The sequence below is a fragment of the Solanum pennellii genome, chromosome 12 (assembly GCF_001406875.1).
Source record: "Solanum pennellii chromosome 12, SPENNV200".
NCBI lineage: Eukaryota > Viridiplantae > Streptophyta > Magnoliopsida > Solanales > Solanaceae > Solanum > Solanum pennellii.
In genome coordinates, this window is record NC_028648.1 from 80,303,719 (window position 1) to 80,316,417 (window position 12,699).

The 12,699-nt window shown below is 32.8% G+C and overlaps 2 protein-coding genes across 2 annotated transcripts in view; one reads left to right on the top strand and one right to left on the bottom strand.

Moving 5' to 3' along the window:
• Positions 1-1,342: 1,342 nt before the first annotated feature.
• Positions 1,343-4,279, top strand: LOC107005711 (putative HVA22-like protein g). The gene is made up of 7 exons (XM_015204359.2): positions 1,343-1,434; positions 2,236-2,276; positions 2,371-2,469; positions 2,556-2,612; positions 2,694-2,757; positions 2,862-3,065; positions 3,561-4,279. The coding sequence occupies exons 2-7, from the start codon at positions 2,245-2,247 to the stop codon at positions 4,011-4,013; spliced, it is 909 nt and encodes a 302-aa protein (XP_015059845.1). The 5' UTR covers positions 1,343-1,434; positions 2,236-2,244; the 3' UTR covers positions 4,014-4,279.
• A 7,895-nt stretch (positions 4,280-12,174) lies between these two features.
• LOC107006690 (gibberellin-regulated protein 1-like) overlaps positions 12,175-12,699 on the bottom strand; it is a 1,733-nt gene continuing 1,208 nt past the window's right edge. The window contains exon 3 of the mRNA XM_015205207.2: positions 12,175-12,453. Within this exon, the coding sequence (XP_015060693.1) occupies positions 12,272-12,453 (182 nt within the window). The 3' untranslated portion in view covers positions 12,175-12,271. The remainder of the gene's footprint in view (positions 12,454-12,699) is intronic.

Consider the following 12,699-nt stretch of genomic DNA (forward strand, 5'->3'; position numbering starts at 1 on the left):
CTTTTAATTAATTTTCTTTATAATTCTACCATAAATTTAGTAGTTTCTAATGCTTTTGCTAAAACCAAAGCTCATGAAGGCTCCTCCTCCTTTTATGGACCTTTGCCTTTTTCACCATCTTTTCCCAAGTGTATGGCCACATGCATGCAAAAGGCACTTCCATTTTAAGTCGTTATTTTTTGGGTAATTGATGTATACAATACGTCTTTTTAATTAGTTTTTTTTGTTTGTAACATAAATTTAGATAAATCGAAATATAAATTTTAAAAAGACCAATAGTTTTAAAATAAAAGTGTCTGAAATAGACATTAATGAAAAAGATTTGAGAAAAGTAAAAAAAAAAAATTGCTGGTACATTAGGGACATTAGCCATATGCACATAACTTTTTGGAGCTTTTGTCACATAGTACAAGTAATTATTAGGGGCTTTCCTTTTTACTTCTTGTTTGTACTTTTATCCCTTTTAGGCTTTTAATGTCTCCGTTTTATATTATTTGATTTCTGTTAAGTTATCATATTTTTCAAGAATGTTTAATTAGATGTGAATTTTATAAAGTTAATTGTATCAATAATACTTTAGATTTTAAATTTGATCACTACTATGTTTCATGTTAGGAATTTTATGCCAAATGTAGCCCCAACCAATTTATGTAGAAAGTTGGAAATATTATAATACATGTTTGGTAAAGAGTGATGCTAACATTTCTCCAAATAAGTTTTTCATAGTGGATAAGGTACCAAATGAAGTCTTTCTTGTCTTTCACTTTAAAGCTACAAACACAATCATTTAGAGGTGTGTTTGGTATAAAGAAAAATATTTCTTAACAAATAACTAATTTTCGAAATTATTTTTTAATTTTTGATAAATTAAGCAAATGATATATCCGTGGACAAACACTATGAGGATAGATGTAGCTAGAGGGGGATGGGGTTGATGGTTTCAAAGGATGGGGGCGGATAGACCTTTTGTTATAACCCCTCTTCCCAGAAGCTTCCACATTTTTGCTTTCTTGGTGACTCGTTAACAACCTTAAGGTTGGAAGCGAGGAGTGTTTATCATCCAAACAACTCGCTCTTGTCGAAAGATAATCTACCTGAAATATTGATTATGAAACTTATTTTTCTATTTTTCATTACATAAGTCATTTTTATGATTATAATTTTTGTGTGTGTATATAGAGAAAATATTTTTTGAAAGATTTAACCAACCAAACACGCCCTAATTATTCTACGGTTATGATGTTGTTACACACGCTATTACCATGGACCTTCACACAACTAATATTCGCTCTCAAATAAAAATTCAAACCCCATCGAAAAGCTAATTAAAAATAATATCAAAGAATTAATTAGATTAAAAAAAAATTAAAAACGCAATCCAATTTGCCCCCTCTTTCTGTTCGCCGTCGATATCGTCACCGTTCGCCGGCGCCGGTAAATTTCTCAAACATCTCATAGTCTCTCCGTTAATCTACATGCTTTGCTTCAGCGTTTATTAAGTATCATTTTTGTAGTACATATTTTTGTGCGAAGTGAATTGATTTTCGTTTTTAGCTTTTAGCTCAATTTCTTAGTTCGCCAGAATTAGTGAATTGATAATATGTGCAGAAAATTTGAGTATGTGAAATGAGTGATGCAATGCAATGCAAGACGATTTGCGGTGTCTGAATAAGTAAATGCTTGTTTGAGTTTGCTTGACTGTGATTCAAACTAAGTTATTGCATACTGTGATTTTGTAGTATTTTTTAGCTCAATCAATTGGGAGATTATTGGATGTTTGGTTTTATGTGTAGTTTTCTTCTTTATTTTTAGGGCTCAATGTATTTTCTTATCCTTTGGGGGATGATAAGCTAATGAGGGAATTTGTTTAATCCTTGAATGAATTAAAATGCGTGATAATGATGAAATAGAAACAAAAAACAATTTTATTGGAACGGATTGGACGAAAATTAAAGCGGAATAGATATAGAGGATACATCTAGGCTATAGCCAACACAAAAGGTTTTTGATTGAGGTGTCGTTATGGTTGATGTTAGTTGTTACTTCATTGCTTGTAGCATAAAAAGACCTAAAAGTAATGGCGCTCGTTCTTGGCACTTCCCGTATTCCCTTTTCTTTGTAATGTTTAGTCTAAATTGATTTTTCCTTGTAAAATTCATTCCCTTGTGTGGGGACCTCTATATGCTATCAATATGAGAGTTTGCTTAACAAGCACTGCCTTTTTTCCTGTTGCAGGGATTCAAGATGATTGGATCTTTTCTCACCAGAGGGCTTGTGTGAGTTTGAAAATGTTGCATTTATAAATGTTCAAGCACAAGTAGTCCTATTGCTCACATATCTAGTTGTGATTTTTAACTTTTCCTTGCGCAGGATGGTTTTTGGTTATGCTTATCCTGCTTATGAGTGCTTTAAGACTGTAGAAATGAACAAACCTGATATTCAGGAACTTCGCTTTTGGTGCCAGTATTGGTATATTGCAGCATTTTCTCTGTCGATCTCTTAAGTAGCTTCTCTTGAATCTTGGCTGTAACTTCCTCATTCTTTCTAATTTTCAGGATCTTAATTGCTCTATTGACAGTATGTGAAAGAGTTGGCGATGCTTTTGTTTCATGGTAATCATATGAAATTTTTTGATGTTCGTATAAACTAGTGTGAAATCCATCTAGTGTTAACGCTTTAGTTATGCTTTGAAGGGTTCCAATGTACAGTGAAGCTAAGTTGGCATTCATCATATATTTGTGGTGCCCCAAAACAAAGGTATTCCGCCTAATATCCTCTCCTGTTTGAAAGAAATTTTAATATTTGATTAGTTCCGGTGGCGTTTTTTGCAATTGTTTCATTTTCTCATAAAATTATTGCAGGGAACAACATATGTATATGATTCCTTCTTTAGACCGGTAGTGTTAAAGCATGAAACTGAGATTGATCGTAATTTGTTGGAGTTGAGGACAAGAGCTGGAGATATGGCATGTCTGTACTGGCAAAACTCTGCTAGCTATGTGCAGACGAGGTTTTTTGATGTATTGCAATTTATTGCTTCTCAGTCAACTCCTCGCCCAACTCAGGTTTTCATCAAAGTGTTTCAGAATTAATCTTGCTAGTTCAATCATGTTCTGTCTTTGAGTCATGCTATTTACCAAAATCGCGTTAGATGCTTGTCATCTGAACTCTTATTTCATTAGCAGCACAAATTTGCTTGTCCAGTTATATAAATGGTTTTGCTATTTATTTACTCGTATGGCTTTACTTGAGATCTCATGTTTTCTAAATAGCACTTATGTGCTAGATATACTTAGTAGTTGTTCTATTTTTCGGGGATTTGCAGAGTATATTGGGTAGTGTTCTAATTCTTACAAGATTGTGGGTAATTAACTAATTCATACATTAGAGATTGGAATTGAAGATATAGAATTACGGCTGAAATTTGCTTGCCTGTGCTTATTGCATGCATTTTGTCGTCACGACTTCCTAGCTACAATCTTCTCTCATTAATTATGTTGCTGGAATTTAACTCCCATGTTTTAGAGGGTCAATTATGAGCTTTTTTCTTGAAATTGCAGCCACAGAAGCAAAGCAGTAGAGGCCGTCAACGCACAGTAACACCACCTAAACGCAGATCAGCTGCCCCAGCTACAAAGGTACAGACTGAAAAACAAGCACCTCCTGCTTCTACTGAATCTTCAAGTGAAAAAGAAGCAGACACAAAAGAAAAGGTGAAGCCCTCACAACCACCTCCAGTGGCTACCCCTGCTTCTTCTGCTTCCTCCTCAAATGCACAAAAAACGACTCCAGCTGAAGCCCACGCTCAAATCACCAAAGCTTCGAGTCTAAGCAAAACTCAAGTGATGCAGGTTGATCAAGTGTCTTCCTCAGACAATAAAAGTGCAAAACCTCTTGTTGATACAGTCATGGAGGATAATATAACTGCAAAACCTGTTGATACAGTCATGGTGGAAGCAGTTCGAGTAACACGTGCCAGATCAAGGAGGACACGACCTGCACCCAATCCTTGACTTGGTGGGGGAAAAGGATACATTCTAGGATGCTGAGTTCAATGTATATGTCATATCTTCTTTCATTCATTATCTGAAGTTGTCCATGATTTTTTTAAGCATGGATTGAGAAATGATGGGTTGATCATGAGCCAACGAAACTTTGAGCTTCTTAGAGAATTTCTGTGAAAGCAGATAGCGAGATGCATATATCGCGCTGTCCTTTGGGATGAACATTAAAAGATTTCAATGATAACCTGAAGTGAAACTCAGTTTTGAATGCTCTAGTATTTTGCTTCTTTTTCTCAAGGATTTTGCTGTATGTAAAAGTTGGTTTTCCTTGCTTCAATTGGGTTAAGAGGCTTGTGCTGGACTAAGATATTTTACATGAAAAATATTTTACTTTATAGTTTATAGGAAGCCTTCATTATGCAAATTGAGATTTATACCTCAAATTTTAAATTTTAAGGGTGACAACTCATAAAGTGTTTTGAGAGATTCTTTTTGGGTGTTCTAAGCGCCAAATTTATCATATATTATTATAAGAGGGAACCAAAAAAGTTAAAAGTTGAATTACGATTTTACCCTTATTATAAATTAAAATGTTATAAAGATATTTAACTATTAATTTAAATATGAAATTATATTATTTTAATCAAAATGTTAATGGCTTTTCCACTTCTTTAGAATAATTTTTAATTAAAATATCTAATTTAATTTATTTTCTTGAAATTATTTAAAATATTATTTTTTCGTTTAATATTTATTTCGAGATTCAATGAATTTTGATTATCAAAGTTGAATTACTTTTTTGCCTTTTACTTAATAAAAATATTTAATAAATAAAAATAACTAATCTAATTAGTAGTATTATTTAAATTGTTACACAATCTAATTAAATAGGAGTAATATTTAGATTATCACTCAAATTACAACAGCCTATATTCAATATTTTGGAATTGCTAGCTTTTTCATCTTCCTAAAATTGTCCTCTATTCAATATTTTGATTTCGTTTCAACTTCCTGAAATTATGAAACATTAATGTGAAGTTCATGAATCTGTCAAGCCCTTAGTATAGTTTATCTTTTACTATGTAATTATATATGCATTTATCCCATTAATTTTAAATTTGTTATTTCTTTTAATTTTCATCCGTTAGAAAACTTTTCATGTACTCTATTAAGTTTTATATAAATACACATAATATTTTTTAAAAAAACATAGGATGCAGTTCCAATTGATTTGCACAGTAATTTAGATAAGTGTATTACTATTCAAATTATATCATATAATTGAAAACTTGAGATTCTTATAGCAGATTGTATATTTGAGGCAACAATGTCAAAGAACCATTTCGTGGTAGTTTGCCTATCAGGTGATGTTGATTAATTAGTTAAAATTGTTATGTCTTTATTTTGTTATTCTTTAATTTATCTTACGGTTTAATATATGTAAGCACATGTATTACTATAGAAAAAAATGTTATATATGAGATTTTATACTTTAAAGGTTTAATAAAAAATTTGAAGTTATTAGTTTAATGCGCTGTTGCAATGCATGAAAAACATTGATTTTAATAATTTGTCAGGTTACATTCGATATATAGATACTATTTTACTAATTATTTATGTTAAATTCAAAAAAGAAATGACTCAGAAGTTTAAATCAGACAAAAAATAATCTTCCCTATCAAATTCATATAACTCATATTATTTTCTTTAAAAAAATTACTTAACGTGAAATACACGTGCATTGCACATATTCGAGAACTAGTAGGTTAATACACACGAAAATTAGAGAATTTGGGTGATTTTGAAAAAAAGGTTTATAAATGCGAAAATAGGCGTGATAAAAATGGTATGAGTATATGTGAAGGTTCACCATCTCATTATGGAGGTCTTAATAAAAATTTTTGAGAAATTTTTTTGGATGCTCCAGGTGCCATATCCAGAGGCTAATACACATAAAAAATTGGAGAATTTGGGCAATTTCTAAAAGAAGACTTGTAAATGCGGAAATGGACGTTAAAAAAATTATGTAAGTATATGTGAAGGTTCACCAATTCATTACGGAGTTCCTCATACAGTTTTTTGAAAATTTCTTTTAATGCTCCGGGCGTCAGATCAATGGGCTAATACATACGAAAAATCGAGGAATTTGGGTGATTCCTAAAAAGGATTTTTAAATGCAGAAATGTGTGTGAAAATAATGGTGTAAGTATACGTGAATGTTCCCCAACTCATTATGGAGGTTCTCATAAAGTTTTGTTACAATTTTTTTTGGATGCTCCACCAGATTTATGGGTTTATACACACGAAAAAATTGAGAAATTTGGGCAATTTCTAAAAAAGGGCTCGTAAATATGGAGATGAGCATTAAAAAATGGTGTGAGTATACGTGAAGGTTCCCTAACTCATTACAGAGGTCCTCATAGATTTTTTTGAGAAAAAAACTTTGGGTGCTCCGAGCGACAGATCCATGAGCTAATATATATATATATATATATATATATATATGTGAAAAATTAGAGAATTTAGGGGATTCCTAAAAAAGGGTTTGTTAATACGGAAATGAGTGAAAAAAATGGTGTGAGTATATGAGAAGGTTCTTCAACTGATTACAAAGATCGTCATATAATTTTTTGAGAAATTTTTTTTGGAATGTTTCAGGCGCCAGATCAGTAGGCTAATACACAAGAAAAATTGGAGATTTACATGATTCCTAAAAGATCTTTTAAATACGAAAATGAACGTGAAAATATAGTGTGAGTATATGTGAATGTTCCCCAACTCATTACGGAGATCCTCATAAAATTTTTTGAAAAATTCTTTTTGGGTGCTCTGGGCACCAAATTTACTAATACACATGAAAAATTAGGGAATAAGGGTGATTCCTAAAAAAGGACTTGTAAATGCGAAACTGGGTGTTAAAAAAATGGTGTGAGTATACTCGAAGGTTTCCCAACTCATTGCTTAGGTCCTCAAAAAGTTTTTGAGAATTTTTTTGGATGTTCCAGGCGCCAGATCCATGGGTTAATATACACGAAAAATTAAGAAATTCGAGCGATTCTTAAAAAATGTCTTGCAAATGCTGAAATGACGTGAAAATGGTATGATTATATGTGAAGGTTTTTCAAATCATTAAAGAGGTCTGCATAAAGTTTTCTACAAAAAAAAGTTTTGGATGCTCCAGGCACCAGATCCATGGGTTAATACACATGAAAATCGAGAAATTTGGGCGATTCCTGAAAAGGGGCATGTTAATACAGAAATTGACGTTAAACAAATGGTGTGAGTATAACGTGAAGTTTTCCAACTCATTACAAAGTTTTTCATTAAGTTTTTGAGAAAAAAAATTGGATGCTCTAGACGTAGATTTATGTACTAATACACACGAAAAATTAGGAAATTTGGGCAATCTTCAAAAAAGGGCTTGATAATGCACAAATGAGTGTGAAAAAAGTGGTGTGACTATATGTGAATGTTCCCCAACTCATTATGGAAGTCCTAATAAAATTTTTATAGAAATTATTTTGATACTCCGGATGCCAGATCCATGGGCTAATACACGCGAAAAATTGAAAAATTTGGACGATTCCTAAAAAAGGGGTTGTAGATATGGAAATGAGCGTTAAAATTGTGTGAGTATACGTGAAGGTTGCCCAAATCATTATGGAGGTCCTCAAAAAGTTTTTTGAGAATTTTTTTTTTGGTGTTCCGGACGTCCGATCAATGAGCTAATACACACGAAAAATTAAAAAAATTGGGTGATTTTTTTAAAAAAGGCTCTTAAATGCAGAAATAAGCGTGAAAATGGTGTGAGTACACGTGAAAGTTCCCCATTCATTACAGAAGTATTCATAATGTTTTTTGAGACTCTCTTTTTAGATTATCCTGGCGCCAGATCCATGGACTAATAAACACAAAAAATCAGAAAATTTGAACAATCCTTTAAAAACGACTTGTAAATGCGAAAATGAACATGAAAAAAGAGTGTAAGTATAAGTGAAGGTTCCCCAACTCATTATGGAGGTCTTCATATAGTTTTTTTGAGAAAATGTTTGTAGATGTTATGAGTGCCAGATCTATGTGCTAATACACACGAAAAATCAGGAAATATGAGTGATTATTAAAAAAGAGCTCGTAAATATGGAAATGGGCACTAAAAAAAGGTGTGAGTAAAATCAAAGGTTCCTCTACTCATTGAGTAGGTCCTCATAAAGTTCTTGAGAAAAAATTGGGTGACGGGACGCCAGATCCATGAGCTAATACACACGAAAAATCAAGGAATTTGGGCGACTCTTAAAAATGACTTATAAATACGTAAATGAACGTGAAAAAATGGTGTAATTATATGAGAAAGTTTACCAAATCATTAAGGAGGCCCACATAAAGTTTTCTAAGAATTTTTTTTTGAATGTTTCAAGCTCCAGATCTATGGGCTAGTACACACGCAAAATTGAAAAATTTTGGCGATTCTTGAAAAGGGCATGTAAATGCAAAAATGGACCTTTAAAATTGTGTGAATATATGTGAAGGTTCCCCAAATTATTACGAAGGTCCTCATTAAGTTTTTTGAGAAAAAACTTTTGGATGCTCTATGCGCCAGATCCATGTGCTAATACACACGAAAAATCAAAAAAATTGAGCGTTTCTTAAGAAATGCTCGATTATAAAAAAATGATCGTGAAAAAAGTGGTGTGAGTATATGTGAATGTTCCCCAAATCAATATAGAGGTCCTCATAATGTTTTTTGAGAGTTTTTTTTTTGGATACTCCGGGCACTAGATTCATGGGCCAATGCAAACGAAAATATTGAAAAACTTGGGCGATTCCTAAATAAAAGGTTGTAAATATTGAAATGGGTGTTAAAAAATGGTGTGAGTATACGTGAAGGTTTCTCAACTCATTACGTTGGTCCTCATAATGTTTTTTGAGAAAAAATTTGGGTGCTCCGGGCGTCAGATTCATGGGCTAATGAGAGTGAAAAAAATATTGTGAGTATACATAAAGGTTACCTAACTCATTACGGATGTCTTCATAAAGTTTTTGAGAATTTTTTTTGGATGGTCCGAGTGCCAAATCCATGGGCTAATACACAAGAAAAATCAGGAAATTTGAGCGATTTTTAAAAATGGTTTATAAATGCGAAAAAGGGCATGAAAAAAAGAGTGTGAGTGTAGGTGAAGGTTCCCTAACTCATTATGGACGTCTGCATAAAGTGTTTTGAGAATTTTTTTATGGATGCTTCGGGTGCAAAATCTATGGGCTAATACACATGAAAAATTGAAGAATTCAGATGATTCTTAACAAAGGGCTTGTAAATGCGAAAATGAAAGTGGTGTGAGTATACGTGAAGGTTCCCAACTCCTTACATATGTCCTAATAAATTTTGTTGAGAAAAATTTGGGTGATCCTAGTGCCAGATTCATGGTCTAATCATACAAATAATCAGAAAATTTGAGCAATCCTTAAAAAATGGCTTGTAAATGCAAAAATAGGTGTGAAAAAAATGGTGTGAGTATACGTGGAGGTTCCCCAACTCATTACAGAGGTTCTCACAAAATTTTTTGAGAATTTTTTTTGATGCTTTGACGCTAGATCCATGGGCTTATGTATACGACAAATTGGGGGATTTGGACGATTTTGAAAAAGTACTTGCAAATTCGAAAATATGCGTTAATAATTGGTGTATATATACGTGAAGATTCCCCAACTAATTACAGAGGTCTTCATAAAGTTTTTTGATTAAAAAAAATTAGGGTTCTCCAGGAGCCAGACTCATTGTCTAATACAGACGAAAAATGAGGAATTTGAGCGATTCTTTAAAAAAGGGTTTGTAATGCAGGAATGAGCGTAAAAAAATTGATATGAGTTTACGTGAAGGTTCCTCAACTCATTAAAGAGGTCCTCATAACTTTTATAGAGAAAAAATTTAAGATGCTCAGCGAACCAGATCCATGAGCTAATACACACGAAAAATAGAAGAATTTAGGCGATTACTAAAAATGGCTTGTAAATGCGAAAGTGAGCATTAAGACATTTGTGTGAGTATACGTGAAGGTTCCCCAACTCAAACTCATTACGGGGTTCTTCAAAATTGTTTTTAAGAATAAAAATTGGATGCTCCGTCCGCCAGATCCATGAGCTAATATACACGAAAAATTGGAGTATTTGTGCGATTCCTAAAATAGACTTGTTAATGCGAAAATATGGGGTATAGATATGTGAAGGTTCCCCAACTCATTACGGAGATCCTCATAAAGTATTTTGAGAAAAAAATTGGATGCTCTGGGCGCCAAATTCATGGGTTGTATATGAGCATTTGGACATGAAAAATGGTGCGAGTATACGTGAAGGTTCCCCAACTCATCTAAGAGATACTCATAAAAAATTTTGAGAATTTTTTTTTTGGATTCTCCGGGCGCTAGAATCCATGAGCATTAATACACAAAAAAAATTAAAAAATTTGGGTGGTTCCTAAAAATGGCTTGTAAATGTGGAAATAGGCGTTAAAAATGGTGTAAGTATACGTGAAAGTTCCCCAACTCATTACAAAGTTCTTCAAAAAAAATTTTGAGATAAACTTTTTGGAGGTTCTATGCGCCAGATCCCTGACTTAATACACATAAAAAAAATCAGAGAATTTAGGTTATTATTTAAAAACGACTTGAAAATGCGGAAATAGGTGTGAAAAAAAGAGTGTGAGTTAGGTGAAGGTTCATCAACTCACTATGGGGTTCCTCGTAAATTTTTTTGAGAAACTTTTTTTGATGCTTCGAGCGCCAGATCCATGGGCTAATACATACGAAAAATCAGAGAATTTTGGTGATTCCTAAAAAAGGGGCTTGTAAATGCAGAAATGGGAGTAAAATTTTTTGGTGTTCCAGGGGTCAGATCCACGAGCTAATACACATAAAAAATCAGGAAAATTGAGTGATTATTAAAAACGGTTTGTAAATGCGAAAATTGTCATGACAAAAATAACTTTAGTATATGTGAAGGTTCCCCAACTCATTATGGAGGTTCTTATAAAGTTTTTTTTTTTTGAGATTTTTTTTTGGATTCTCCGGACACCTGATCAATGGCTAGTACACACGAATAATCAAAGAATTTGGGTGATTCCTACAAAAAAAAACTTGTAAATGCGAAAATAGATGTGAAAAAAATGGTGTGAGTATATGTGAAGGTTCCTAACTCATTATGGAGGTCCTTAGGAGTTTTTTGAGGAAAAAAAATTGGGTATTCTGAGCGGTAGATCCATGGGCTAATATATAAAAAAAAAATCAAAAAATTAGGGCGATTCCTTAAAAAAAGAGCTTGTAAATAGGGAAATGGACGTGAAAAAAATAGTGTGAGTATATGTGAATGTTCCCCAACTCATTACGGAGATCCTCATAAAGTTTTTTGAGAAAAAAATTGTGTGCCTTAGGCGCTAGATCCAAGGGCTAATAGATACGAAAAAATCAGAAAATTTAGGCAATTCTCAAAAAATAATTTGTAAATGCGAAAATAAGCGTTGAAAAAATATTTTGATTATATGTGAAGTTTCCACAACTAATGAAGGAGGTCTTAATAAAGTTTTTTGAGAATTTTTTTTGGATGCTTTGGGCGCCAGATTCATGGGCTAATACACACGAAAAATCGGGATATTTGGGCGATTCTTAAAAAGGAATAGTAAATGCAAAAATGAGCGTGGAAAAAATGGTGTGATTATACGTTGAATGTTCGCAACACATTGCGAAGGTCCTCATAAATTTTTTTATGGATGCTCCGAGCGCTAAAATTAGTTTTTTCGTGTGTATTAATTCATACATTTTCTCTCACACAAAGCACGACAACACTTGACTACTTCTAATTAACCTTTTAACCAAACATTCAACCTCTACATCTCTTCCTATCTGAAGTCATGAACTCAGTAAATTAAAATTAAGTCAAATCATGAAAAATATTGTGATAAAGTCAATAAACTTCCTTTTACATAAAAATTTATAACTTGAACTATTTATATCACAAAAAAGTTAAAAGTAATAAGATGGTAACAACTTTCAAAACTTGCCAAAGATATAGGGACTACACGAGTGACATTTATCATCTACAACACACGATCGCGCATATAGGTCGATACGAAAGAAATCGCAAATTTTCAAGTCGATAAAAGATTAAACAGAATATCTAAAGATCTCCTAAAATTTATCGCATTTTATTTAGATCACTTCTTAAAAGTTTTATGTCATACATATATTACTATGTATAAGTATATGTGTATATATATATATTTAGGGACACTTATGCTTGCCATGATGAGTGAGCATGTCACGGTAACAAGGGCAAAGATCTTGGTTCCCAGAGGTTCCTGGAGGCACACAATTACAACGAGTGCAACAAGTCCCACATGCTCTCAAACACATTTTATGTCTTGATGCTAGACTACATCTTGCCTCACATGCTGTTCCACACTCTGCAAAAAATTACGAAGATGGATTTAGGATTTTAAGTTTTTGTTGAATTAAAAAAAATTATAAAATTTTGATACGTCTAAATTACAAAAGAAGTATAAGTGATCGTTGTCAAATAAAGAATCTAACTTTTAGGCTAGGGTTCATTCTACGAGGAATATGATTCAGACTTAAGCTAACTTACACTTATCTGTGTTTAGTCAAGTGATTTCCGAAAAAAGTAACGGGGAGGGGGGAGGAGGGGGGGG